The sequence below is a fragment of the Haemaphysalis longicornis genome, unplaced genomic scaffold (assembly GCF_048455015.1).
Source record: "Haemaphysalis longicornis isolate Haplotype H1 unplaced genomic scaffold, Haemaphysalis longicornis Haplotype H1 scaffold_2, whole genome shotgun sequence".
NCBI lineage: Eukaryota > Metazoa > Arthropoda > Arachnida > Ixodida > Ixodidae > Haemaphysalis > Haemaphysalis longicornis.
In genome coordinates this window covers 161,554,799-161,582,575 of record NW_027526295.1, presented here as the reverse complement: position 1 = coordinate 161,582,575, position 27,777 = coordinate 161,554,799, and the positions used below count along the sequence as shown (strand labels likewise).

Below are 27,777 nucleotides of genomic sequence, written 5' to 3'. Positions count from 1 at the left end.
AAAAACCGCAAGAATTGCAGCACTGAATGTTGATAGCGCCACGTCAAATATTTTAATGGAAAATTCTGCTACTATAACTGCTAGCAACGGTGGTCCTGAGGCAAGTACGGAAGCTCCGCCTAAGCTTCAGGGAGTTGAGGAAAAGGTGCACGAAGAGGCGACAGAAGGACCTACAGGACAACAACCAGCTATTTCAGCACAAACACAGGATGACACACGGAACAGCGCATCTCATGCGGAACCGGATGACACTGCCAGTGTCGAAGATAAAACAAAGCAAGAGGTGTCGCGTGTCAAGGGCTTGCAAGCTGTGGATACAGCGAGTGGTGATGGTGAGGGTGGTGGTGTTTCTAAATATGCAGAAAAGCCGTTCGAAGAACAAAGTGAAGGTGCAGTGCCGGAAGAGAAACTATCCGTCCATGGGCAGCATTCCGACATTGTTGCGGAAAAAGCGCCGACCTCTATCACGCGCGGTGAACCTATAAGTGAACAAAGAGAGCATCTGAAACAAAACGAGGAGCCGGATGCCTCGATATTAACGGCAAAGCCCGACGTTGCCGACGGCGGTGCCGGACAGGGAAATGCTACGCCGAGCCTTCCCTCCTTTGTCAAAGGCGCGAGCAGTTCGACGCTGGACGTGCTATCCACGAACGTGGTCCGAAACGGGAAACCAAGGACAGTGCAGCCACGCCAGCAAAGCACGGAGAAACGGCCCAAAAATAAGGGGAGTAAGCTGTCAAGTAGCACGTCCGCCCAACTCGGTAAGTATGCACACGGCCCCTTTTCTCGGCTGGCGCGTGCGCACCAAGCTTCTTGGCAGGCACATCACGCGCATGTGCAGACAGACACACCGAAGTGCTGCATCGATATAGCTGTCTCTTTCCCTTTCTCCAGAACACCATCACAAACACGCCCCCTCCATTCACCGACACTCGCCAAGTCTGCAAGTTGAACTGCGATATTGTCGCTTATCAGCCGCCACGACACCCATGTGACACTTCTCTTTTGTGCATCGTCATTGGTCACTTCGTGCTTTTAACCGAGCCACCATTGTCATCCACAACTCACCCACATCACTTTGTTTGGGCGCTGCCCAGTTGCCATCTGCAGCTTGTCAAAACTTTCTGTTCACTTCACGTCACTGTTAGGTTATGGTTCTCGGGGACCGGGTTTCACTAAAGCGAGCACTCACGCCGATACTGTCAACTCGCTTTCATGCTGCCATCCCTAAGCACGCTTCATCATTCGCAGTGACTGTTCACTGACATTCTCTGTTTCGTCTGGTTCTTTTGAGTGTAACATTGAAGTGCGAAATGTGCCTGACTTTGTGTTAAACCTCAAGCAGTATTTATAAATTAAGTACGGCCTGTTACAGCTAGTCGTTGGATTCAAGTAAGTATTTATTCAAGAACTGAGGAGTGTAATAAAGTAGTCTACTTGACGGCGAAGCTGCTAAATGCCGTGGCATGCTTCTTTGTGATTAGCAGATGCCCTGAGGGAAGGCCGTGTCGTTTCCTTGGCTTAGATGTCAAGTGGGCGGACCTCTTTTTCTGTGGAGAGTGATAAGTAGGGTATGTAGCCTTGGCACGTTCTCTAGCTCTGCAGGCAGAGCAAAGCGGCAGGTTGGAAAAAGTGAATGTCTTTCATGACGCCATTTGGCTGTAAGGTAGTTATTGGGCCTTTACTTCACGCTTAATTAATTCCTTCATAGCTTCGTGGTCGGGACTTTCGGCAAGCAGGATATGCATTTACGCTAAAGCACAAATCCGCTGCAAGACAACTCACTCTTGAATGTTGGTACATGCACCATTTGCATTGTTATTTGCATGTTCGCGACAAACGCATTGCCTGCTCGTAGAGCTAGAGAATTGCCAAGATATGTGATGTTCTATAAAAGCATTGCAGTTCCAATTCACTGGCTGCATGGGGCCTCCTTGAGTGGCCAGTTCTATAGCCCGCGAGCAGTCGGAAAATTTCCTCGGGTTGGCGGTGCCATTGCGACACGTATATGCACAAAATCAACGGCAGGTGTCATTTGAGGCCGGCACCGGACTCTTGAAAATTTATATTAGAAGTGTCGATTATTTAATACTTTTTAACCAAGTACTCTGTCTTTTCGCTGCGCTTCCACGGCGCAATACAGATCCGTCCAGGGTGCTTTATGGCTACTGCCAACATTGGTTTATGCAAAGGAAAAAATAAACCAAACTAGTACTCGAGCAGACAGAAACCTTGTCCAGAAAATGCACTACTGGTTTTACACGCTTGTATTTCTAATTCGTCGTGCAAGGACAATCCTATTAACTTCGTCTTCAGCAGTAACGGGTTGTTTATTTTCACGTGCTTCCTTTCTCACATTTACCTAGCGTCGGTTACAACCAAGTGACAAAAAACTTGAAGACTGCCGGGTTCATTGCGTGATATTGTGACTCCTACTCGGCTTTAGGCGTCGAGAGTAACATGTAAATGGGGCTGACAAAATTGGGAAGGAGAGGAAGCTATAACTGCTTCCCATACAAGTGCTGGCTTGGGTGTCCACTACAGGCATAAGGGCAGTCGAGTCTTGAAGTGAGCGGCATCTACACGTCGCTTCATGTCGGAATGGCATGAGTACACATGCTTTTTCCTTATCGTTGACTCGGCACAAAAGGTTAAAGGTATAGGAAATCAGTGTCTTTTATGGAAGGCAGTGTGGCGTGCGAAGTGCTCGCGTACAAATCGCCCGAACCTAACCGCGCATTCCGTATTTCCACTCGGTCAAAGTGCGAAGCAGCGTGAGACGTGCCGTTTCAGACCGTCTGAACGAGCTGATCGATGTGTGGATCAAGGAAGGGGACCTGCTACGCCTCGAACATGTGGTCATCGCCGGCCAAGGGGACCGGCTACTCAACAGGACGTCCGATGACAAACAAGTTCAGGAGTTCCTAGGCCTCGTGCCCGCTTACATGGTGAGTGGGACGACGAGAAGCACACGCGGACACAAAACCCTAACCCTATGCAATAGCACTTGTTACGTGCATGGCATATGGATGGTGACGTCGTGCGACTATTGTGCCACACCAGCACGACTCCACTGCAATTTCCTGAACGAACTTGGGAAGGTACAGGCGCCTCCAGCTCAGGCTCAGTGCTTGTACCATTGTCCTTCAATATTTTCCCTTGAAGGACTCTGATTATACTGCTGTACAAATCCCGCAAAGACGCTTACATGGATCATTAGTGGAGCTCTACAAACGTCCGGACACGTCAATAATAAAGGACCCACTCGTCGGTTAACACTGGTCACCTACCAGTGGTGACTCACTCAAGGGTCATTAGGCGGGCCACTAGTAGATCCTCAGCTGTGCGTAACAAGTAGCGTTCCAATTTCCAGGGAGCCGGGAGTCACCAGAATCTGCTGGCACATCTTTTCTCGCCGTTAGTCTAGATTTTATGGCTGCAACACAAAATGACGGCCCGAGGAAAATTTAGGCGTTTACATAGACTGAGAAATGTATCTGATGCGGCGAGAGAAACCACGTGTGGCCGTTTCCTCGTGGCGCTAACTTTGTCTGCTTATAGGTACGGAGAAAAGACAGTACACGTTTGTAAAACACGCTGCAATGCTCCTTTAAAAATTCCCAATCTTACGCACGGTTAGAAATATACGTACCAAAAGTTGAGCCTTCAATACGTTGACGTGGCACGTCATATTGTGCACTGGTCATAGGCTTTCAACTATGACGTACAACCTCAACGTGTTTTCTCAACTTTGAAACTGCATATCTCTAATCTCGGGGCAATTTCAAAATATCTTTATTTCAAGTGAGGCAGTTTGCTTATCACTTGTTCCCATCTTCTTTATCAAAATGTGGCCGGAAACCGGCAATTACTGAAGTTTTATTTGCTATTATTAGTATGAAAGTACCATTTCTTTTATTTTTGGTAATACCGGCCCAGCCAACAGAAAATGCATCCATAAAAAGGCGTTTGTTTACGCAAAAGGCATTTGTTTACGTGTGGTCTCACTTCCGAGACTAAGCGGTCTGAAATAGACCAGCGTGCATAAAAAGTCATCCGGTTATCCCCTTTCCCCTTTACTCTTGGTCGCAGGAGCGCATCCGCACAGTGCACGAGGCGGTGGTTAGTGGCAACATGGCACAGGTTCGCCAGGTGCTGACGCGAAAGCGTTTCGCCCTGAGCCGCGACCACCTGGGAGCCAGTCCGCTGCACCTGGCCGTTCTGCACGGGCACACGGACGTTCTCAACTACATCGTGGAACGCTTTCCCGAGACGCTGGACGGACCGGACAACGTACGTACCTGTATACACTCGGCGGAATCCTGCTTAGGTTCTTTCCAACTTAAGATCCCGGGTCCTCTCCACTAACGTGAAACCTGGGGAGGACCCGGGAGTACATCCAGTGTGCGGCGGAGTGTCCCACAAGAAAATCGCTAATGGGGAATGAGACACAGAAGACGATTTTGTTTCAATTAAAGATATCCGCATTTATTAAATACAGTCAACAATCGCGTAGCTAATCCCAGTCAATATGCATAATGTACTTCTTGGGTTCTTCTCCCTCGTCCTAATGGTTCTGGTGTTGAGGAGGCTCCACCCGCCGCGGTGGGTCAGTGGCTAAGGCGTTGCGCTGCTGAGCACGAGGTCGCGGGTTCGATTCGCGGCCGCGGCGGCCGCTTTTCTGATGGAGGCGAAAAGCAAAAACGCCCGTGTGTACGAGATTTCGGCGCACGTTAAAGGCCCCCAGCTGGTCAAAATTAAGCCGGAGCCCTCCACTACGGCGCGCCTCATCGCCTGCGTTGCGTCGGCGCGTTAAACCCCACAATCAATCAATTGAGGAGGCTCCTGCGCTTCCAAGTCATAGATCGTTCAGGTAGAGGTATACAGCTTTGCTGTAAAAGTATCGTGTCTTTGTAGCACGGAGCGTCCTATAGCGCAATGCGTTGTAAACCGAGTGTACCGGGGTTTTAGTACCGTGACCACACGAGATGACGACAGCAGACGCCGAGAGCCCGAGCATCAAGTGCTTCTCCCCTAGAAGAAAAATAAAGCGATTGCAGCGCATGCAAAAAATGGCTCTTAATTTTCAACTGCTTAATTGCACGGGGTAAGTTTGAATTTATCCGATATGAAAAAGAACAAAAAAACTGCAAAGCATAGCCACAGAAACACAAGGTAATGACTTAGCAACGCAAGTCTGGGCCCCCCAGTATGGCGCGCAGACTTGAGAAAACTGGCGCATTTTGCATATTTCGCATGCCGTTCCCGCTGCGTTTGCCTAGGTTTTGTGAAATTGTAACCCCTTAGGAATTCGGGCTGTTGGCGTTTCCTGTCGTGGTCGTTTCCCGACATCGTGGTAAATCAAATTGCCGAACGAGGGTAAAAAAACGTGTATAACGAATAAAACCGGTTCAAAATAAACTAACATGATTTAAACGAATTTCAAATACAGGAATTATCAGAGTATCATTGCATTATTAATAACTTTGTTAAATTCCGTCTCGACATTGGTTTAGAACGCCAAGTTTTCTCTTGTAAAGCACACTTCTGAGCATGCTGCGGCGTGTGGCACGAAGAAAACTTACGACCAGTCTGTCTTACTTTATTGTTTAAATGCGGTTGATCGCAAGAGAGGGCACCCCTGCCTCAGCAAGCGCGCGATTGCTCCTCCCACCGGCGCTTCTCTGGTGACCAATCAGCGCGCGCCGTGCGGAGAGACTTAGAATCTTTGAATACACTTATGCCGTACATGCTTCGCCCCTCCCCAGGTTTCACGTTCGTGGAGACGGCCCGGGTTTTTCTACTGGAACTTATCCAGTCGGCCTGTTAATGCTTGGTTGCTGTCATGCGACACCCACTCCACTGCTCACAGCTTTGTACGCCACCCGTTGCTCATACGAAAACAATTGGTGGGACTCAGATCACAAAGTTATAGCGCTAATAGGTCCAGTAGATCATGCAAGAAAAAGGACCGGCTGGGTATAAACGGCTCAAATCTTCTGCAGTGGGCTCATAGCGAACGGTAAGAAACTCATTTGCCTGGTGCCGCTAATGTCCCTCATACGTAAGAATGGGCGCAAAATAAGTGGAGGGGGCGGGAGTGCAGGGGGCCGAACGGACTTTACATTCCGAAGATATGGTCTAGGAGAAGTTATCTCTAGGTGTGTGCGAATATCAAATATTTCGAATACGAATCGAATACGAATATCTTGCTTCGAATATCGAATGGAATATCGAATAATTAAGGGGGGACGTGGCTTTCGAAATCAACTTTTTTGTTTCTATGTGGATTTTGATGAAAATTAGCACAGCTACTGGAAATGCTTCTGCGATAACACCATAAAAATTTCAAAATATAATTTTGAAGATTTCCTTACAATTTTTTTTTTCTGTTCACCTTGTACCGAACTTGAGCGGCCTATAAAATGATAGAAAACTTTTTCAAAGTGTTGTGAATTCCCAAATAAATGGACGAGGTCGGGACAGTCTTAGATTTCTTTTATTAGAACACATTTTTTTTAGTCTTCAGTTTTTATAGGTGAATGTACAACAGGCATTGGACAACTTCCCTTTGCAGTGTTGTGACCATGGCAAAAATGGAAGCACTCTTATTTTTTTTACTTAAATGTGAAAACTGAGTTTTGACATTTTTTTATGCTTTATAACCTTGCCTGGAGCAGCAGCTTACGTGCAGGCGTTCACTGCCAGAAGTTTGCTTATCACAAGGATACAAATGAGCTTTGAAGATTGGTATAATATCCTGCATAACTCAAACTTCAATACCTGCACATCTTTTAGTACTCCTGAAATTCAGCTGGGCATCCAATACAGTCAAACCCGGCTATAACGAACCCGGATAGAGCGAATTATGGTATATATCGAACAAAAATATTTCAGTTTAGGAAATGCAGGGGAAACATATTCCTTATAACGAAGTTCACATCCGATATATCGAACTCTTGGCGCCTAGAAAGGCCGCCGAAATGCATGATCTCGGAGCGGCGATTGAGATGTGGATTGGCCGCGACTGAGACATTGCACCTCGCACTGAGCGACGTGACACGTAATACCTTCCGTAACTGTTTCCGACGCGCGGGGCTCACGACGGAACCCGCCCTGTCAGCGAGTCCGGGCCAAGACAGCAGCATCGGTGAACCCTGGGAAGAGCTTGCCAGCGTTCCCGATGATGTCGCGAGTGAAATCCGTCCGACGCTTATAAAGAAGCGCTTTCGGCAGTCGATGTGCTCCGCCAATGCTTCTTAGATTTTTGAGGACGCGGACTCGAACTGGTGCAAACAATGTTTCGTGTAGAGAATGCTATGCTAGTTGAAGCCGTCAAAACGAAAGTGGAAACAAAAATCACGCTTTTTTTGCAACGTGGGCAGTTAGGGTGGAAAGTAGCATTATCACTTGCAATAAATGAATTATTTTGGTATGGTAATGGCTACTGTACTGTGTTTGTTTCTGCATACGCGGACGGGGGGCTCCCGCGGATTGCGAACTTGTAACAATGAGCTCGTTATAGGCGGGTTCGGCTATATCGAACTATTGGATATATCGAACTAATCACGGTGCATATTGCAGTTCGCTATAAACGGGTTTGCCTGTATTCCTCGCAGCACAGCCAATATGCACTTGACTATGGCTGTGTGCGTTGGTATTATTAATTTCCCCCAAACATTCAATTCGTTAAATTCAACGACAGCAAGGAACATTTTTAACGCCTTCAACACGTTTTTATTCCTAACTTCGACCTGTTTGCATGATTACTCGATCGAAGTGCGCGGGAAACGTTGCGCAAGAAAGCTATATGACTCGACCGCATCGCGGCGCTCGTATACCGCAACAAGGCATACTTTGCTTATCCCTGACATGGCCCGCCAGGTCGCTCTTAAGATTAAATCTAACGTCACAGGCAATAATTACAACTACTGGCGTTCAATCGTACCCGGTTGCGCAATCAGGCGATGTTCCGATGCGCAGCGGCTGCGCCGTGCGCGTCGCAGCTTTTGACGCGTCGGCCGTTTCTTTCCCGAGGCTAGGGAGCCTACTGTCAAGCTTAGCAATAACTAAGCATGTAAGCATCGCAAATCAGACGAAAGGTTCACTTCGCGAACCGCTATCCCAAGCGCGCACACCGAGTTTCACCCTCCAGGGTCACCCGCAGCACGAAGCGTTCCATGACCTCCGCCTTTCGAGCCACGCAACTTCCCATAATCTGGCTTGTGATTCATTCCCATCTCAATAATGTCCGTTTTGACTACCACAGCAGATAAAATGACTGAACAGAAACTTGGCCGAGCGAAGCAGCGCAAATAAACTCAGAAACGCGCACTACGCAGTTGAGGCAGCCGCCATCTTGCATTGCCCCGCGACGCCCAATCAGGAGGGCCGTTTCAAAGCATGCCGACCGCGTTTCAGCGTTTCAGCATCTGTTTCTGGCTTCGTTTGTGCGTCCATTTCACGATGTCACCCTCGTTGACGTCCGTAGTCGTAGTCCGCGCCCCTCCCCCTACACTATATAAAAAAAATACTGTCCGGCGCCTGGTTTCGATCCCTCGACCCTGCGGGCGGAACGCAATGTATATGGTGCTCTACCTACTGCGCCACAAAGCCGACACAGAATGGGAGGCTACGAACGCGCCTTATATCCTTGACTAATTCAAACTACGTCAAGAAGCTGCTGATACAACGCATTCACTACCACCAACTCCCCAAACACTAAACGTTAACGCAATACACCCACCCCCTATGCGACGCATTTACTCGAGTCCCCCTCGCGGGGAGATGGGCCCAATGTTTTAGGTCGTTCGTGCGTTTGCGAATGATTGAAGATAAAAGAGACGGCCGGGACCGGAAAGAGGATCCCTCGGCCTATCCAATGGTACAGAAATGGCCGCGCCCGGTGGCACCGTTGCGGAGATACAGCGCTCCGAAAGTGCCGTTTTTTCTCCTTTTGCGTTGACATTTTGTCACCGCGGCTGACAAAAGTATTTCTTATGCCACTTTGCGACTGTTTTCGACGGGAAAACTTTGTAAACGCAAAGGATAGAAAACATAGACGCCTAATATGTGGCTTTCAAAAAAAACGATGTTTTGGTCATTTTTCCGAAGTTGAAAGCCGCGTCCCCTTCGTAATCTAATCAATCTAAATATTCGATAATAACCGATTATTCGAACCCTCTCGTATATTCCAAATGTTTCGAAACATAGCTTTGGAAGCGAATACGAATATAACATATTTAATATTCGAGTAATATTCATAATTTTCGAATATTCGCACACCCCTAGTTATCTCCCCTCGCGACCAGAACCACCTTCTCTCCCTCTCTAGCCAAAAGAGTGAGATGTGCCCTTCGATGTTCCGTGGTTTAAACTGCAGCTGTAGGCCCACACCTGCCGGCCAGCCATCGGTCACCGCTGCTGCGATAGCTTCACTCTTTTTCCCTTCCCATCTCTCTATGTCCTCTTTTACACTTTCACTCCCCTCTCTCTTCCCCCCTCCCCTCGGAATGGGTTGTATGCTGGAGAATTCCCAGAGGAGTTCAAAATATCCCCAGTCCACTCCTTTTCCTCTTTTTTCAATCCGAATCACCCACTCACACTCCCTAACTCGTGGTTTAGACGAGAACCGGGCTGATACCGATTTTCTCGTGCACCCCTATCGGTCTCCTTGGTGGCAATCGCTTGATCTCCCGTGCTGTCCTCAAAAGGCGCTACGATACGTGTGCATTCTTGCAAACTCCTTGCGTTCAATCCAGTAACTTCAATTCGAGTGTGCTTAGTGGTTCTTTAGAAAATACGCATTTGAAAGAAATTACTGGTACGCGACGAAGCTGGGCTCGGGGTATGGTAACACCTCCAGCAGGGCAGTTGTTTAAAAAAGGTTTCTCTTACTGTTTGTGATGGTTTAAGTTTGCGTAAACGCTCAAGCGATATTTTAACTATATTGAAATTCAGTACAAAAGAAGGATAACCTTGCTGGCTCATTTTCTATGCTTGTAATGACGTTGTTTTGCGAAAATTGAAATCGTAACGATTCGCAATGTGGCGGTTTCTTGCCGAAATTTGGTTCTTACAATAAAAGAAAGTATAACTGGCTGGTTACTCACTGCAGGAATTAAGGAGCCAGTTAGATTTACCGGCCAACATATTAAGTACGTGAATGGTTTGAAAGTGAGGTATAACCACGGATGGGTTATGACGCCTCAACTTGATATTTGGGAATCATGGTCTGCATGTGACGTTAAAACTATTAACTGCATAGAAATGTGCCGGAGCTTTGCTGGAAATGCTGAAACGTTCTTCCTGCGCTTTCACGCTCCCAGGAAGGGCGGACACCGCTCCATTACGCAGCCGTCGTGCTTGAAGCCCAAAACTACTTCGACATCCTCAAGAAAGCCGGTGCTGACGACACCATCAAGGACAAGGTGCGAAGCCAATGCACATTTGCTGCTCCGTTACAAATACCATCGTACAGGGCTGGTCATTATTTCGCAGCTTGTCGTATCGTTATATGGAGAGCCCGTACAAGAAAGAGTAAAAGGCATGCAGTCCTTCGAACTCCATTGGCTAAGCCCTTGGCCAGGTGCAGAACGTGCACTTCTTGCAGAAGCTTATCACCGAAATGGAGGAACTGCATTACCTACACGTCTTAGAACACTCCACCATAAGTACCCTCTAAGGGGCCCCGTGGTTTATCTTCAGCTTAATGCGTTCTAGTGGCGAATAAAAAAAAAATGGACTTTGGAGTATGCGTGCTTAACATTACACTCAAAAAGGTGACATGCTCTGTGATGTTGCGCAATGTACAACGTCATGCTTGGATTGCGTGGCGCCCCCGTCCAGACGGAGCTTTTAAGTCAAATCGTGCGCTAGACTTCTTCATTCGGCGCAGTGTCATTCGTAGCTACATGAATCGGTCAATCAAATGCATTGGGCGAAGCTGATTGGCTTGGTTGCCTTAGAGTGTAGCGTTCGAAGAAAAGTTCTCTAAGAAACCTACTGTCCCTTCCCTCGAAAAATAAGTGCTATCTCATGATGTCTTTCATATATATTGAAGCTTCACGATCTTGAGACCAGCAATGTCATCCAACAAATAAGCAAAAGCGTAGTGATATAGATTTTCACGGGCGGACCCATTGTGTGTCTGAAATGGGGCGTTTCGGCTAACAGGGCACTACACGAAGTTATTCGTTTACTTAGCTCAATTGATTCATGCTCTTGAACGTCGCAGATGGGGCACACGCCGGAGTACTACATGAAGAACCCCAAGGAACTGAGCATTCGGGAGCTGCTGGCGAATTACCAGACCACGGCGGACGACGAGAAGTCGGCCAAGGCGGACGTTTGGCAGAGGCCATCCACGCCCACCGCTCCAAGAGAAAACGCCGCGGGTAGGCTACCGATCTCTCTCCTTCTCTCTATCTCGTATTGTGGCGGGAATGCGTGCACTACCACGCTCTGCGGAGTCGAAAATTAAATATATGCAGGCTTAGCGTTTGGGGACTTTGGAGAGGGTGATGTTTGCTGTGCCTATTTGCACGGTAAGGGGGAGTTGCGAAAAGCGCCAGCATATGTATTTAAATTGCTCCGCCAGAAATACAGACCCAGATTCGTCCAAGTTGTTTTTAGTCCTACGATACGACAGGTCCCAGGCGTGACGCATCGCGCACCGAATTAAGCTCGGGCGTTTCCCACCAGCCGATAAAGGGCGCATTATGTGCATTTTCTGTTCGAAATGCACTCGACGGGGCTCACAAACCAAGGAAAATTTTGGGTACTGCTCAGCAATTTTTACGTAACTAGGGCCGCATGCAAAGTGTGCTGTAAACATCTTCCTTCTTCAAATGACTCTGGCAATGCGTTCTTTCTTTCCTTTGATGAATCCGCTCCGTGCTTGTGAACGCGCAGCCGAAGGGCATGGAGCTCTGAAATCTAGAATTTGTTGTTTCTTGTAACGTGTACTTGCGTGTGTTTTGCAGAACCCGAAGCAGACGCTGTCCCACCGACCCAGCCCACTGCACCTGCGGCTAACGCAACGCAGCTGCCGGCTGTGCCCTCCAACGGAGACGTTCGAAGCGAAGCCAAGCCGGAAGAAAAGAAACTAGGGACAGTGCCCTCACAAGTGCCGGAAACAGTGACAAAGGCCGCGATGAACATAGCGACGAAGGTCGCGACGGACCCAGTGACGAAGGCCGCGACGGACGAAGTCCCCAAGGCGCCTGGAACAATGGCGCCTGGAACGGTAGCGCCAGCGGGGGCAGCGCCGGCTCTTTCGCAGGTCCCAGCCCCACAGGAACCAAAGCCGAGTGACGTCACCACTCAGGCAAAGGGGCTGGAAGGAGGTGGCGCAGGTGCATCCCGGCTGCCCGTCGAAGAGCCTGTGCAAACCGCAGTCAAGCTGCCTCTGGCCGAAGAAGCTGCTCGTCAGGGACTCCCCCCGACTACCACCGCTGGTCATTTACCGACAGCATTACCTAATAACAAGGTTTGCATCCCTGTTACATCCATTAGTGTAAATCACATTTTTGAATTACGCTACTTTTTTAGTCTTTTGTAACGCTCCAGTGCGGGAAAATAAGCTAAACGAAATGCAGAAAATGAACATTAATAGAAGGCAGAAATTTAAAGGTTCAAACTGAACAGCTCGTGTTGCTTCTCAAGGACTCAGAAGTCGAAACTTGCGTTCATTTTGCCTTATTTATATCCATTCCCTGTCGCACCGTATCTCTCTGACCGCACGTTTATTTCCGCTCCTAAGAAATACCCAGTTTGCGCAATGGAGTACAAGAATTCAGGTCGTATGGTGGTAACACCAATCCTTTCGTTACATTAATTTACCTCGACAGCCATCGTTCTCCGCAGCCTAATCCTCTCCCACATGATAATGATCCGCATTTTTACAAGATGAAAATGTGGAGAACGACGCATTTTGTAACTCATCTTCTGCACACATCATGTAATACGCGAACCAGCGTCTACTTGCAAATACTATCATCAACATGCCTGGTGTATCCCTCCGCCATTTTGCATGGAAGTAAACAAAAAGTGCGGTTTTTGTGTCATTGGAATTCGTTTTTTTTTTTTCAATTCCCAAGTGCATTATTTTTCTTGCATCAGCCGGAATATACACGGAGGTACATTCTAAATTACTTAGTTCCTATCTAAAATATCAGCAGAAGATGTGTTTACACACGAGCACTATTTTATCTGATGTAACACCTTGCACGTTTGCATCGCGGTGTCTGAACGCACGCGTGTAAAATTGTTTAATCTAAGTATGGTAACCTACAACTATTGTGCAGCAATGATAGGACCTCCCCCACGCCAGTGCCTGCTCTCGCATCTATAGCCACTTCGTGGTTGCTGCGGATCGGAGGCTCCAATTCTGTTTTACTTCATCGTTTGTCCCTTGATGCAGCACATGTTCCTAATGGAAGGTTAAATATAACGCCCATAGAAGCCCGTGCTGACCGAACGAGTTTTCATAACAGAAGCAGCGAGCGCTGCCGATACTCCGTTTTGCGCACTTGGTGCAGACCTTGAAAAGCTACAACGGGCGTCAGCCATTTCAGAGAGCCACGGTGTCAGAAAGGGAGCGCTGGTGCCAATTTCTATGGAGTGGCGCAAAACTTTAGGCAGAGTTGATTACACATGTTGTCTCCTGTTATTTTCTGCGCCAGTAGTTATGTTGGATAACTTCACGTGAAGTTAGTTTCTCATTGGGTCTCACGTGTCCACTTGAGAGCGCACGAAAAATCAACTCTGCGGAGGGTTTTCAAGCACCTCGAAACATTTCGCTCCAGCAGAAGTTGTGACAGTGGTGTTCCGAGGACTCCGCGTCCGCGTGGTTTCGTCGCGCCAGAAGGAAGGGGACGATGAGCCTTGACTGTTTCTTCAGTTATAAATGTATCTGCACAGCTAGCCGCTTCCGCAGTGCTGCAATAAATTTAGCGAAACAGACATGTCTATGTTTCTTTACGCACTGTTCTCAGCGTCACTTCACAGATTGCAGCTCCTAAAGCACTGCATGCGAGTAGTAAAACAAAATGCGCTGTCATACTCGCACCTTTTGGGGTTTCACTCTTCCTTGTGGTTCCTCGACAGCATGGCCCGAGCGGAGGAGACATGGGTGGTGCCGATACGCTGCAGCTGGCTCAGTCTCTGCTGCTGGCCAATAGGACTCCTGAAGAGGCCCAGTACCTGAGAGGCAGCGTCGGGGACGCCCTCGCCGGAGCCCTGTTGGCCGTCGCCCAGCAGAGGCCCCAGGACCCGGTGGCCTTCATCGCGTCCTGGCTCAAGCAGAGACAGGGAAAGGACCGGTTCGACCAGCCGTCCGCCAAGGCGCCGTCGCTACCCGCCGCACTGCCAGTAAGGGAGACCACTTGCCACCGTTGTTGTCTCTAATGCCATAGGCGAGAAACGCCGTGTGCTGCACAATAGTGACATCCCTCTTGTATGCATGTAGAAGGGGTGCAAGATGGGAGCGGGGGTAGGAGCCAGGCTACGCCAGTTTGACTTTTGGATGACATTCTAGTGAAAGCATCTTTCCCGGGCCGCCGTCAGCTCTGCAGGAGCGGAGCAGCGGCTTCCAGGGGCTGTGGATGTCGCGTGACCTTATATTATCACGCACGTCGCACTTCGAGGGGATATTTGTCGGTACGCGTACGCATCATCGTGACCTTCTGATAACTGATAACCCGCTGCTCTTCGACGCTGCTGAATGATAAGCGGCTTGAGATCACCGTGACAAGATGCGGTCACAGCGCATTATCCTGAGGGAAATACGACGACGAGAAGCATGATCACGTCACTCATGGGACACAGATATGGATGATAGAGATGATTTGAATCTCCAATCCCTGTTTATCCTTGGATGAAAAGGAAAACGAACAAAAAAGTGTTGAAGTTGTGGTTCGGACAAATGAACGAACGAAGCACAGTGACCGGAGTGAACCAGCCATACCTGTTTCAACAAATAGTTGCGAAAATGCAAATTGTTCTCGCTTTAGCGAGCTTTCACACCTTGAAGAGGGATCTCGCTAGGGCATTTTAATTTTTGCACAGCCCGTTGAATTGGTATTTTATAAAAACAGCATGCATGCCTGTGCCCTTAGAGGCGCATCTACCTACATGCTCACCGACATGCTTAGCATGCTACCTACAAGCTTAGAAGCTCACCTACATGCATATGTGTTCAACAGAGAATCCGAAAATTACCCTCGGCCTGTAGAGCTCCCGCTGTAAGTTATTCTAGAAACTTTTGTCCTGAAGCAGCCAAATGCTGCTCTTCTTTCTCGACTGATAGCCAAGGGTGGAAATAAATAGGATATATTTATACAATCATTCCGGTGCTTATGTTCGTGTTATACTCGAATTAACACCAGGCAAACTTCCTCCCTTGTCGATTCTCCTCAACCTCGAAGGGACATGTCGCTGCACAGCGGCTACTACTGCTAGAAAGCGCGTACGCAATTTATTGCATCAGTTTTTTTTTATCACAAGTTAAGCTTGGTGAGAAAGAACTAGCATTCTTTCCCTAACCTAACGCACTGGATTGTCATCATGGATTTTCATTCAATGTCACCAACTGTAGCAATCAATACGGAACGAAGTTCTTTACTAACATAATATATATATATATATGTATATATATATATATATATATATATATATATATATATATATATATATATATATATATATATATATATATATATATATATATATATCTTGTCGCAAAGAGACTCGCCTGTTCCGTAAAACAAACAAGGAGGAAGAGAAAAGACACACACACAGCGACCTGTGTGTGTCCTCACGTTTCGTCCTTTATTCTTGGGGATAGTGCAATAAATCTTTTGATTCTTCGTAGCAATATTTTCAGTGCAGAGCACTTTAGGGGCTCGCCTTGTCGTCGTAGCTCGCTCGCTGGACCCAAGTAGAGCCACACGGCGTTCTGCCACACAACAGGGAGGATTTGTTCTGCCGTCGCGGCGTTAACAGGAGGCTTCGAAAGCCAAGCGGTTTATATAGTCATAAGCGTTCGAAACTCGTGAACCGCTGGCGCTTGTCATACATATCTCCGTTGTTTAGCGCAAAGGAAACTGTACGTACATTTTAGCCAAAATATGCGTAATTAACCGGCAGCGCCCGCGTTCACTTAGGAATTTCATTCATTTAGTTCATTTAGTTAGTTAGGTTGGTTTTTACGATAGTAAGCGAAAAAAAGTGGCAGGACAACGCCGGCACGTGCGGGAGCTAAAGCAAACACAAGAAGAACAGAACTCCCGCTGGCGCAGTTTCAGGCAGGGGCTGCGCGAGCATTGTGAAGGCGGGAAATTTGAAATGCGTTGGACAAACTTCGGTTGAATTCATCAGGAGAGGAATGAAACAGGGCGGCGGAAAGCGTGATGGGTGGTGAAAGTGAGCGGATAACGGCGCTACTGCTCATTATGGCGAATCACTGCTCTGCACTTCCGACAGCTGTCAGATTGCGTGGAACGGCTTTAATTTTTCTCCTTTCACGTGGCTCACACAACGTTGTATTGCCTTCCTTTTGTCCGTTTACCTTGGCAGGAGCAGCACAGCAAGAATCGAGATGAAAATACGGCGTCCAGAGCAAATACGGTTTCCTCATCGGCCACAAGGTAATCCGGAAGGAGAGAATGGGAGCTGGCAACGGAACTTCTTCGATACCATGTTGACGTGTGCACAATGGCTTTTTATTAGTGCCTGCTTTGAGAAAGTTGCTCGTGTGGTGGTTATTACTGCCCTAGTAACCACCCGGTCCCTGCTTCTTTCTTTCGGACGCCTGCTAAGATTTTAACTAATATCTGGTTGATGTTTACACCATAGTTAATTGTTTTGGGTTTTTTGTCGCTGCAATATTTTCCGGTTGACCACAACTGTTAGCGGAATAATCGGGGCGCACAGGCTTCTTTTGACGCAATAATTGATTGTCATTGTTTTCCAGCCTCGCCTGCTTATAAAGAGCTCGGATATTTAAAATTATCGCTAATATCAGACCGTTTTAAAATTCGCCCCAACAAAATGTGCAATTATCATTGAGCGTTTTGTGCGTATTGAATAATCGAGTACATCGAAATATTTATTTCCGTCAATCTTCAAGTTCAGTATATCGGGTCCGGCAGTGGTGCCTTTCTGGCAGTCTTGTTCGCCTCAGGTGGCTGCAGACGCAAAGGTATACAATATGCGAGCCTACATCCAGGCAGTGTGAGCGACACTGTAGCCGTTGCGCGAAGCCACAAAAATGTACTATGCAGAAACTGGAGTGTTGAAATCTAGTGTAGCGTATTGCATTGATTTCTGGCTGTGCTTTTTTTTTTCCCCTTTTGCAATGCTCCCAGTTAGTTTTCACGAAAAATACCAGAAGCGGCACACACTGTTGGATATGAACGGTTCTTGTATTAAGTAGCAGTTCTTAATTACGTGTTATTAGCAGCGTCGAAATAGTGGCTGCTGTGTACGACTGAACCCCGCATGACTAAATTGCTTGCGGAAGAGAATTCTGTAAGATTAGGTGGTGCTCTACTGGACTTATGTCGTCAATGCCCATTTGGCCCGCTTGCACCATAACAGGTGGCGGCAGATTCAAAAGTATTGTTCCAGATTCATTCTTTCCAATTCTTGCCGGCGGTCATCAGTTTTTTTTATAAGTATGTTTACTGTTTTCTTTTTGTTTACGCAAAGAAGGGGGAAAAAAAGCAGAAAGGGAAGGCAACTTACATGTTTACTCGCTGTCTTCGTTGGACACATTTACAGGACAATTAGCAGCGCTGTAAGTGTATTTTGAAGGCTAAGGCCGGCAAAAGCACGCCGAATTCATTTTCTAAAGTGAACTTCCAGTTTGTCAACAAAGCTGCTTGCATGGGTTTGAAATATAAACACCGGGAGAAAAGGAGTACCCCTAATAATGCATTTATCAACCCAATAGAACTGAATGTATTTTAGGTATTCACGTAGACGACAGCCGTCGATAGACGTTTGCCGCACGTTTTTACCACGTGACGTCTACATTTGACAAAGTTGACCTACGTCGTATTTTCCACGGTTAATAGATTTTCCCTAAGAGGGCGCACGCTTTTTGTATCAATGTGTAGGATACCATGCGGTAGCATGAAGGCTTTTGTGGCTACACCATTTTATTCTGGAGGTGCGGTAGTGGAGATAGAAGCGGGAGTCAATTCATTTGATTTGAACATTTTTGACAAGGTTGGTTGAGGCGTTCTATAAGCACTGTGCGGCGAGGTATTGTGCTGGTGTCTTATGGCCGTATTCTGAGTCTGTGCTCAACTGCATGAGTTTCCTGGACACGGCTTGGTGGGGGATTTCGTAATCACTATCGGTTTCAAGGACCCCCTCGACTGGAAGTTCGTGTAGAGGAGAGATTCAGAATACGGGGGTTCGTATCCTTAGGAAAGTGTGCGGAACATGTTTGTGAAGAGGCCGCATGAGAAGCTGAGGTGGCGGTTGAGTGGAACCTGCCGTAAGGCACTTGCAGTGATAGTAGCATGTGCAACTCCGTGGTGAGCCGGAATTGCGACGAACCACTGTTCTAACCGACCGGGCAGTTAAAGGCTAAAAGTTAGAATGGGTAACTGTTCTCGCAAGCACTTCCTCACGGATAAATTTTGGGGCTGCTCGCCGCTTGAGTAAACTCCGTCTAAATTTTGACGTAATGAAAAAAAACACCATGCCTTCAGTTCATTATGTTTAAATTTTGCTCTGGGCTGCAGCTCCGTTCTGTTCATTTGTTATCCTGAAAATTTGCTGCCTACTGAGAATGACTCATGCATGCCTTGCGCAATCTCCGAACCTCTGTTCAGGTCCAAATATATATTGTTAATTTTTAAGATGCATACCTGTAAAGTGCCTTAGCGCATGATTTCTGGAGGACATGGAAGAGAGCTGGTGACAGCACAACAACTTAGCACCAGGTGCTCTAAAAGATGATGCTCTGTAAGCCAGGCGGCGGCAATCAAACTTGGTTCGACTGCTGTGATCGTGTGACTCTTAGTATCTTTATTGCAACATGGATGTTGGCATGGACGCTGTAAGACTTGTGTGCAATTGAAAATAAATGTGGTGGCCAATAACATGTTAAAAGAAAGCAAACACTCACGAGAGCAGGAGGAAAACGATGTCGTTAAAACGTTTTATCGCGCCTTAACGTCTTTCATACCGAGTTAGACCAAGTCTGTTCCTCTTTGTGAACGTTATGCTTGGTTCGAAAAATAAATTTTCTTTGCTATGTGCTTGCCATTTCACCCTCTGCGAAGCGTGTGCATGGTACGCTTGGTTGTGAGTTGAGTAGTTTCCTAAGCGGCCTGTTTTTGTAAATTTTTGTTTTTCTCTGTTTGCCTTACGGTGTCAATAAAGGAATCCTTGTAGACTTGTGGAGTCAATCTTTCTTCTCACAGCATGGTTCTTTACGAACTTGTAGCTGACATTGCAACTGGTTAGCAGTTCACGACGTTTTACTACATTACTTTACGTTAAACATTTGTTTGCTTCAATTAGCTTTTTGCGCATTTTTTGGCAACTTTAGTACGTTTTATGTGGTATTTACTAAACTACAAACTCCACAACTACAGGGTCAGAAACTGTATTTAGGTTTCGTTTTGTAGCTGGCGGCTTTAATTGTTTTTTTTTTAAGTTGGGGTATACTTTTACGTTCCTTTTCCTCTTTTTCTATTCACTTGCTAGAGCTTGGTTCTGCTTTATCTGTTTGTTTGCTTTAGTTCACAAAGAGAACAATTAGCGAAAGAAAGGAAAACACAACACAAATACCAACACAGAAAAACACAAACAGCAACATGCACCATTCAAGAAACATGACAAGACATGTACTCCCTGTTTCATCACGGACGTAAAACTCTGAAAGCCCGATATGTAAATCACGAATACGTTATGGTGAAATTGTATACTCGAAAAACTCTTCTTTTCGCACTCTTAATTCTGCCCCAGCCCGGCGTTATTACTGAAACAAGAGATGATGGCTGTACGATGCCAGCGTCGCTGACAGTCATAAAACGTCTACCTATCCCTTTGAGGCCGCGCTGAGCGATGATGCACTTGCGAAGGCGTGCATCTTGACCGGTCGTTCTGTCTTGTAAGGGCATTTTTTTTCATAGCGTCATCCCAAAAAAGAATACGTGGGTAAATTAGTGGTGCTCAGCCTTTAACGTACCCTCAGTTGAGTTACACAAAATCTTGGAGAAATACAAGTTGCGCCAATGTGCAATCGATGAGACGGAAGAGCAATCCCCTTAACGTACTCTGCAAAAGCCGGTATTTTGTGTAAGCTGCCGAATAGTAAAAGGCATAGATCTGCTCCAGCCATGTATGACTAAGTCCCCATTGCGTTTTGTAATTAAGCTATTTGGTGGCGTTCGTTTGCATACAGCGGCAAGCCTACCGTTTTTTGAACGGTTCAGAAAATGTCTGCGAAATACATGCCCAAGCAAGATACCTCGGCTTGTTTGTGATTGCCCTATAACTAAGCTTGTTGTTATCTGTTCTAAACAATGCCACTTAATGTTGAGAATATTTGCACTAGCTAAGTGCTTTTTCTATATATTTTAACCAATTTTACTTACCTATGAGGACATCCTAACTGGCGTAAATAACGTAAAGGTCATTCTGTGCGAAAGCATGTTTGTGACTGGCAAATTTATTTGTTGCCGATAATCCTCCAGTAAATGCGAGTGTAGCGAGTGTAGTGTTTCGTTCCGTGGACGATCACTCATAAGTTCAATGCTCCCGCCGGGTGATTTGCCAAGCGTCTGACACATCAGGAGAGAAAGAAACATCAAGGGAAGGAACAACGTTGTGCAACCTGCGTGACGGTCTAAAGGCCCTACAACGACGTCACGATAAAATCTGCTGCGAATAACGTGCTGGGAATGTTGCCTTAACAGATTCGTGTCAAAGCTTCTACTACTAAAGAACACAGCCGCTTCCTGTCTATACCATGTCGGAATACGCACCCAGAATCTCAGGCTTATTTAAACAAAACTGCACGTGACACGTAAAATGCTTAGCCATATGAGGCTTGCAGTTCACCGATCTGGGTAGGGGACCCACATTTTGTGAGTGATTTCTGGCCCAGTCTGTTAATCGCAGCTCACTGCTGGCACTAACTCGTGGGTTAGTGGTGAGAGCTGGTGGCCACAGTTGCACCCATTGTTATGGCCTTATTTCCTCTTTTGGACCCCCCGCCCCAAAACAAAACAAGTTAGGCAACGTAGGTTCATCTCAGATGCCACCTTATCGTGGTTGTGCGCCCACTAAGGGCACGTGAAGTAGCGTATGGTTTGTTCCCAACGAATACATCTGCGGAAAGTAAGGACACCGCTGCCTGCGTCCACCAAGTGAATGGATCAGACAAAATGCCTACATATTTAGTGCGTGCACCTTCTTACCAAGAATAGCTTAGATGCCAACACAATGAGTTCGCTTTTGTAACTGTTGTTCCGCGCTGACGGCATGTCCGGTAAAGAACAATTTGGCCAATCATCAGGGTGAGAAAAACTTATCTGGCTACAGTGTACAGATTAAGTGTACTCCAAATACGGTATCGGCAGGTATTCAGAAGCGAGATGAGAGAGAGAGAGAAAAAGCAAAACTTTTATTCCGTACCATACAGAAAGGAACTTCGATTCGCGGGCTGCTTGGTAGACCGCCCATGAACATGCCATCGTATATGCACGCTTTCTGGTTTCCATAGCGACGAGAGCCTCAAGAAGGCGGGATTCACCAACCCTTTCTCAGAAGAGGCGGCGGTGGAAGACACAGAGCATTACATGGACGACTACACGAGACTCAAGGTAAGGCATTGCTAAAGCAATGTGAATGTCAACGCTTACGAATATATGCAATAAACCCTCGTTATATCAGCGCCCTTAGGACAGAAAACCGACGTCTTTATAAGCGGTGCTTCGTTCAAAGCGGGTTGTTTCGCGATGCATTGCAGAGCGGACCGTAAGCAACTTCGACGTAGATAGAAGCGAAAATTTGAATAAAGCTATTTCGCCATAACGGTTTATTCTATGTATTCAGAATTAGAGCTCATTCAACGAATAAATGAAACAATTCCAACAGTAATATATGACAATGAAGGAAATGGGCAATTATTTGTCCTTTTCTATACAATATCGATTAAATATGTAAGATAACAAACAAGTCCAGAAAAAAATGCGTTGCTTGCCGTGGTGAACTCAAGCTTAGCCTTTGAGCAGGGGGCTACCGTTCGGTGATACTTGGTTTAGCGAAGTTATATACGAATTTGCAAATGTATTCATGGAACACCCAATTTGTTCCAGGTTAAGATATACAGATTTGGTAACATATTTCTCATGGCTACGCTAGTAGGAGAAATTTTGCAGTCTTCTTTATGATTAGTTTATTACCGCTGGGTCATTCACTGGTTCGGCACACGTGCATGCTACTTCTTTCGTTACGTTCTCACTACCAACACGGTCAAAACGCTTCGTATCTCGCATACTTGAGATCTACCACTGTTGTTACCTATGAATCTGCCACAGTTGCATACAGATCTTAAACAGTTGCTACCTAAGCTTCATAATCTACGAATTAGAAGTTCTGCTCTATCCTTTACTACTCGAACACCACTACATGCACACACTACATATACAGCCGCGAGAAGAGGCCGCCGAACACGGTGACCCAGTGCAGCGCCAGGAAAGTTTATCGCAGCAAGAAAAACGCGGTCTCCGGTTCCTATTGAGTCAGCGTTATTTCAATGAACAGGCTACGCGAATTTTAACTGCAGAGCACTTTAGGGGCTCGCCTTGTCGTCGCAGCTCGCTCGCTGGACCCAAGTAGAGCCGGCGTTCCGTCGTCGCGGCGTAACCCAGAGGATTTGAAAGCCAAGGGTTTATATAGTCATAAGCGTTCCAAACTCGCGAACCGCTGGCGCTTGTCACACATATCCCAGTTGTTTAGCGCAAAGAAAACTGCAGAACATTCGAGGCAAGATATACGTAATTAACCTGCAGCGCCCGTTTTCATATAGTTAGGAACGCTCGTTGGCTTACGTTTTACGACAGAAGGCCAAAAAAAAGTGGCAGTGCAACGCCGGCACGTGCGGGAGGAAACGCACGCACAAAAAGAACAGAACTCCCGCTGGCGCAGCTTCAGCCAGGGGCGTGCGAGCACTGCGAAGGCGGGAAATTTGAATTGCATCGAGTGGTAGCAGTGAGCGGATAACGGCGCTACAGCCCATTACGGCGAATCACTGCACTGCACTTGCGACAGCTTTCACATTGAGTGGAACGGCTTTAACTTCTTAGAGCGAAAGCAACATTTGTGGAACGGATGGCGCCCTGTCAAAAAACTAATGAATTTGCCCATAGACCGGCTGGTCGACCGAAAATCTCCGATAAGACCTCTGGACACACGGCGCGTGCGCGAACTCGGGCTTCCATTGTGTCGAGATGGTTACTTGAAAATTGCGAAAAAGGAACGGCTCTGAATAATACGCGCATCGGTATGCAACCACGTATCGTCATAGGTTTCGATCGTTCGCAGGCATGTTTACTTCGTGCGCGAAAAATTTTCGCATGAGTCGTTCTTGGTTCGCACTTTGGCTCAAAGAATCTTTGACGATCGATTCGAGGTCCTTTCAGCGAAGGGCGGACGCACCTTTAGCTTTCGCGCTTCTTTCAGCTTTCTTTAGGAAGGGATGGCAAATTTCCCCTCATGGCGCATTCAGCGCTTTCGCGATGAAATGCTCGCACGGGTGGGCACCGAATTCCCACCTCGACGTTGGCCTATCCCTACTCTACCATTTAGGCTACACGCCATGAAATCTGCCTGCGGGGCTGACACTGCGACCCTTCAAGTTTTGCGTAGTGAAAGCAGACACCATTCACCCAGTGTTGTACACCTTCCTCTAAAATACACGTTCCTCTAAAACGAAAGAGGCAACATAAAGAGGCAACGAAATCAGTTTTGTTTATGTCAGTATATCTTGCAGACAAATTCATTGTTTCTCCATTGTTGTGGCCTCTTGAAGTGGTACATCATCTAGCTACAAGCTGCTCGCCACAATTGCTCTTGCTTGAGAATCTACTCGTAAATCTTGTCGCACTTCACGGGGAAGTTCAGCTTTGCCTGAAGCTCAGCCTGGACAAGTTCGCGCTAACTTTGTGTTCCGGAGCGTGACGCGCCTTGTTGAGCGTGCTTTGGATCGCAAAAAAATTCTTAACTTGGTGCTCCGGAATAAATCCGGGACGTATAGCTGTCCTTACAGGGGCGGCGCGGGAATCGGGACGTTGTATGAAAATTCGGGACAGTCCCGCGAAAGCCGGGGTGGTTGGTAACTCTACCTGAGTATACGCCACTCGGCTCGCCATCGGTGCCCGGCCGAGGCACTGGTCGGAACTGGTCCGTAACAATTCAGCACAGTCGTCACACTGCTATGAAGAGAAGGAAAGGTGGCGCAATAACTTCCGGCAAAATTCCAAAACCAATCGTCAAAGTAAATCTGGCAGTGGGCACATCACGAAAACGATGGTCCGCTTGGTGCGTGAGAAAGTTTACGGCGGCGCGTTCGAGCGCCATGGCCGTGCCGTAGGGCGGTAGAACGCCAGAGGTCAGGTTTGGCTTGCAGCTCTCACGGATGATTGCTGTTGCGCATGAGATCAGATAGCTCTCTCATCGCTTTGGGTGGCAGCGGCAGTATTTCAAGAATCTGAGGTTGAAAACTTGACGCCTTGTTTTTACACGCGGAGAGGGCACGCCGGCGACCCTGATTTCCATTGACAGACAGCAGAGAAATCTCGCACGGCCCCTTCGGCTGGCACGGCTGCCTGTACTGTAGATAACATGTGTGCGATGAATACGGTAAAGTCACGTCTTCTCCTAATCGGATTTAGCGTTCAACTTTTATGCACAAAAGAAGAAGTCGCGGCAGAAGACGAATCAAAGGGGTGCCGAAGCATCTGTCTTATGCGCCCCTGCAGCCGATGTAGCGACCAGACCGTGCGCACCGGTGCAGCCTGCCTGCCCGACAAGCTGCGGCCCGCTGCGCCGTTATGCTTCTGTCGTTGACTTTCGAGGAAGCACGTTCAGCGGAGGGGCGGGAAAGTCGGGCAGTTTAAAGAAATATTAACACAGTAGCGGCCTGTGGCTTTCTGTACTATGAGCGCCCTAAAGCCTTGGCATCAAAAACAGCCAAATCCTAGCGATGGGAAATTTCCACAAGGAACGCCGTTCCCTCTGGCGTTCCTACGTAAGCGTAACGAGTTACCGTTACAGTTCCACCCACTCTTAATGGAACGGTGGCGTTCCTCCGTTCCTCTCAAAAGGAACTAGTTCCAGGAACGCCGTTCCTTGTAACGCCGTTCCGTACACCACTGTATTCACCCCTGCTTCTTTACCATTGCCGCTGCTACAGTCTCTGAAGCTCAAGGTGCCGTTTCACATACGAAGGACAAGCGATTCACATATGAGTGTGCATAGCCATTCGAATGACGGTACAAACAGTTTGTTGTGACAAATCTACGTTAGGGAGTAGGACAAGTAGGGTCATATCTGGCTTAAAATTTCTTTATCTGCTTTACTACGGCCACTTCAAATTGTCGTGGGAATACTACACCCAAGAGCCTTTCAAACGTTCAGCGAGAACACATCACAGTAAGATTATTAGGAAACCGATTAGCCACATTAATATGCATAAATTTTCCTTATTTCCTCGTGCAATTTCTTACTGGGATATGTTACCTGAAGAAGCAGTGAACTTGGTGTCGATAGAAGTGTTTTCTCGACGTATTCGTAATATATTTTTTCGTTGAACTGTTGTTCGAAATTTGAAATACATTATTATTGTGTTCTTGTCCACACCTGTTTGTGTCACCATATTTACGCCTCCACCTATGTGCGTTGTGCGTTTTAAAGTTACGCCAAGCAACACTGATGTATTGTCGAGTTGTATGTTGCATTTCTGTCGATATATTTATTTGTGTTCACTCCTGCATGGGCCCGAGAAGCTTGGCCTGAAGTATCTGTAAATAAAAAAATAAAAAAAGTCTAACAGTGGACGCTGTATGGAAAACATCAGTTATCATTATTCTTCGTCAGCTTTGGCAAACCATGTAATCAAGGAATTGTAAGTGAACTTGATGAAGTACCCGAGGGAAGCTATGGACAGTGTGACCAAAACAAACGGAACGATGTAGGCCCCGTTAACGACGCGCGAGTGCCTCGGGAGCAACTCAGGAGATGGCTTAAGCCGGCCTAAGGGACTTAGTTTGACACCGAACTATAAAGACACATCGTAAAATAAAAATGGCGCCACTTCCGCCGCTATTGAGTATTCTTCATCTGATGTCAAATTCCTCGTACGCTTTTACGTTTTCAAGTTCGTAAGAATACGGTTGAACATCTTCTGTTTTTTTTTTTTTCTGAAAATCATTTAAGGTTGCTCGCCAGGGGCAAGACATTTACATCTTTAGCGAGCAATAAGGTTGTAACAAAGTTTAGTGTAAGGCGGACGTAGTTTCAGAGCAGTGTGATGACTGTAACATAATAACCGTTCCATCACGAGGAAGGCATTTTTCCCGAGTGAATGGTACCTGAAGAGCTGTTACATTTCCCTAAGAGCCAGGGTCTGTAGTCTTGTTAAGGTAACCTTAAGCAACGGCTGCCACCTTTTTGCTACAAGTAATCTTTAGTTGCAGACCCAGGAACGGCAGTGGTCGGAAGCAGCCGGTAATGAAGCTGGGCCCTTGGTCACTGGCAGGACGAAGAAGGACAGACGGTGCTGCACTTCGCGGCGTCTCACGCTCACAGCGAGGGCTGCTTCTACGCCCTGGTGCGGCAGGGCCAGGCGCTGCTAGCCGAGAGGGACGCCCGGTACCGCACTGCGCGCGACGTGGCCCGCGAGGCCCAGCAGAGGGACAACCTGCTCGCCCTCGATGCCTTCGTGCTGGACGCATTTCTGGAGCGCCGCGCGGGCCTGCTACGGGCGCTGGCGCACCGCGGCTACGAGCAGCTCCTGCACGCCACCGACCGCCACGGACGCCACCTGACGGCCGTTCTGGCCCAGTGCCAGCTGACCGACATGCAGGCGCTCGTGCACGACATGGACGCCTTCTTCGTGAGTCACGGCCAGCTTCATGGCTGGACCTTGTCCTCTCTTCAGGGGGGGGGGCGGGGGGGGGGGGGGTCAAGAAATTGCGTAACGTTCGATGACGGTTTTTGGACCGTACATTTTTTCCACATTCTTCTGCTTTGGTTCGTAGGCGCAATAAGGGTGTTTACGAGTTCTTAGTTCTGAGCGCATTGTTGGAGAAGGAATTGATCCAAAGGAAGACAACAAAGAACAGGCCGTGTTTACTTCAGAAGCCAGCACGGCGAGTGGAGTTGGAAGTCAGGTCTAATAGGAGTTAGACGTGGTAAGGTTTATAGGAAGGAGAAAGGTCGGCCTGGAGCCCTCATATTTGGCAAGCTATTTAGTAGTGGGGAACGAGTGTAAAAGAGGCAAAGAAAAAAGAAAGGTATGAGTACAGGCGGCATGAGAGATGGCAATTAAAGTAAACGATGAACTATATAGATACAAAGCGCGTCTGACATGCAAATTGTATCTTCAGTTCCATGCACCCTTTCCTTCGCCAAATCTCTAGAGCCTTGTAAGGCTTAATAAATTAGCCGAGGATATAGGACATGGTTGCGGAGTCGTCCTCAACTTATGTTAAACCCTTTTCGTGAGCCTCCAAGTTTCCATTCCGT

General features: G+C 47.3%; 1 protein-coding gene across 1 annotated transcript in view; it reads left to right on the top strand.

Moving 5' to 3' along the window:
- Positions 1-27,777, top strand: part of LOC144169409 (uncharacterized) — a 180,404-nt gene that overhangs the window by 148,775 nt on the left and 3,852 nt on the right. Inside the window, exons 20-28 of the mRNA XM_077698538.1 lie at positions 2,794-2,948; positions 4,093-4,293; positions 10,329-10,430; positions 11,237-11,396; positions 11,985-12,490; positions 14,110-14,373; positions 16,579-16,649; positions 21,752-21,851; positions 26,789-27,145. Of these exons, the coding sequence (XP_077554664.1) occupies positions 2,794-2,948; positions 4,093-4,293; positions 10,329-10,430; positions 11,237-11,396; positions 11,985-12,490; positions 14,110-14,373; positions 16,579-16,649; positions 21,752-21,851; positions 26,789-27,145 (1,916 nt within the window). The remainder of the gene's footprint in view (positions 1-2,793; positions 2,949-4,092; positions 4,294-10,328; positions 10,431-11,236; positions 11,397-11,984; positions 12,491-14,109; positions 14,374-16,578; positions 16,650-21,751; positions 21,852-26,788; positions 27,146-27,777) is intronic.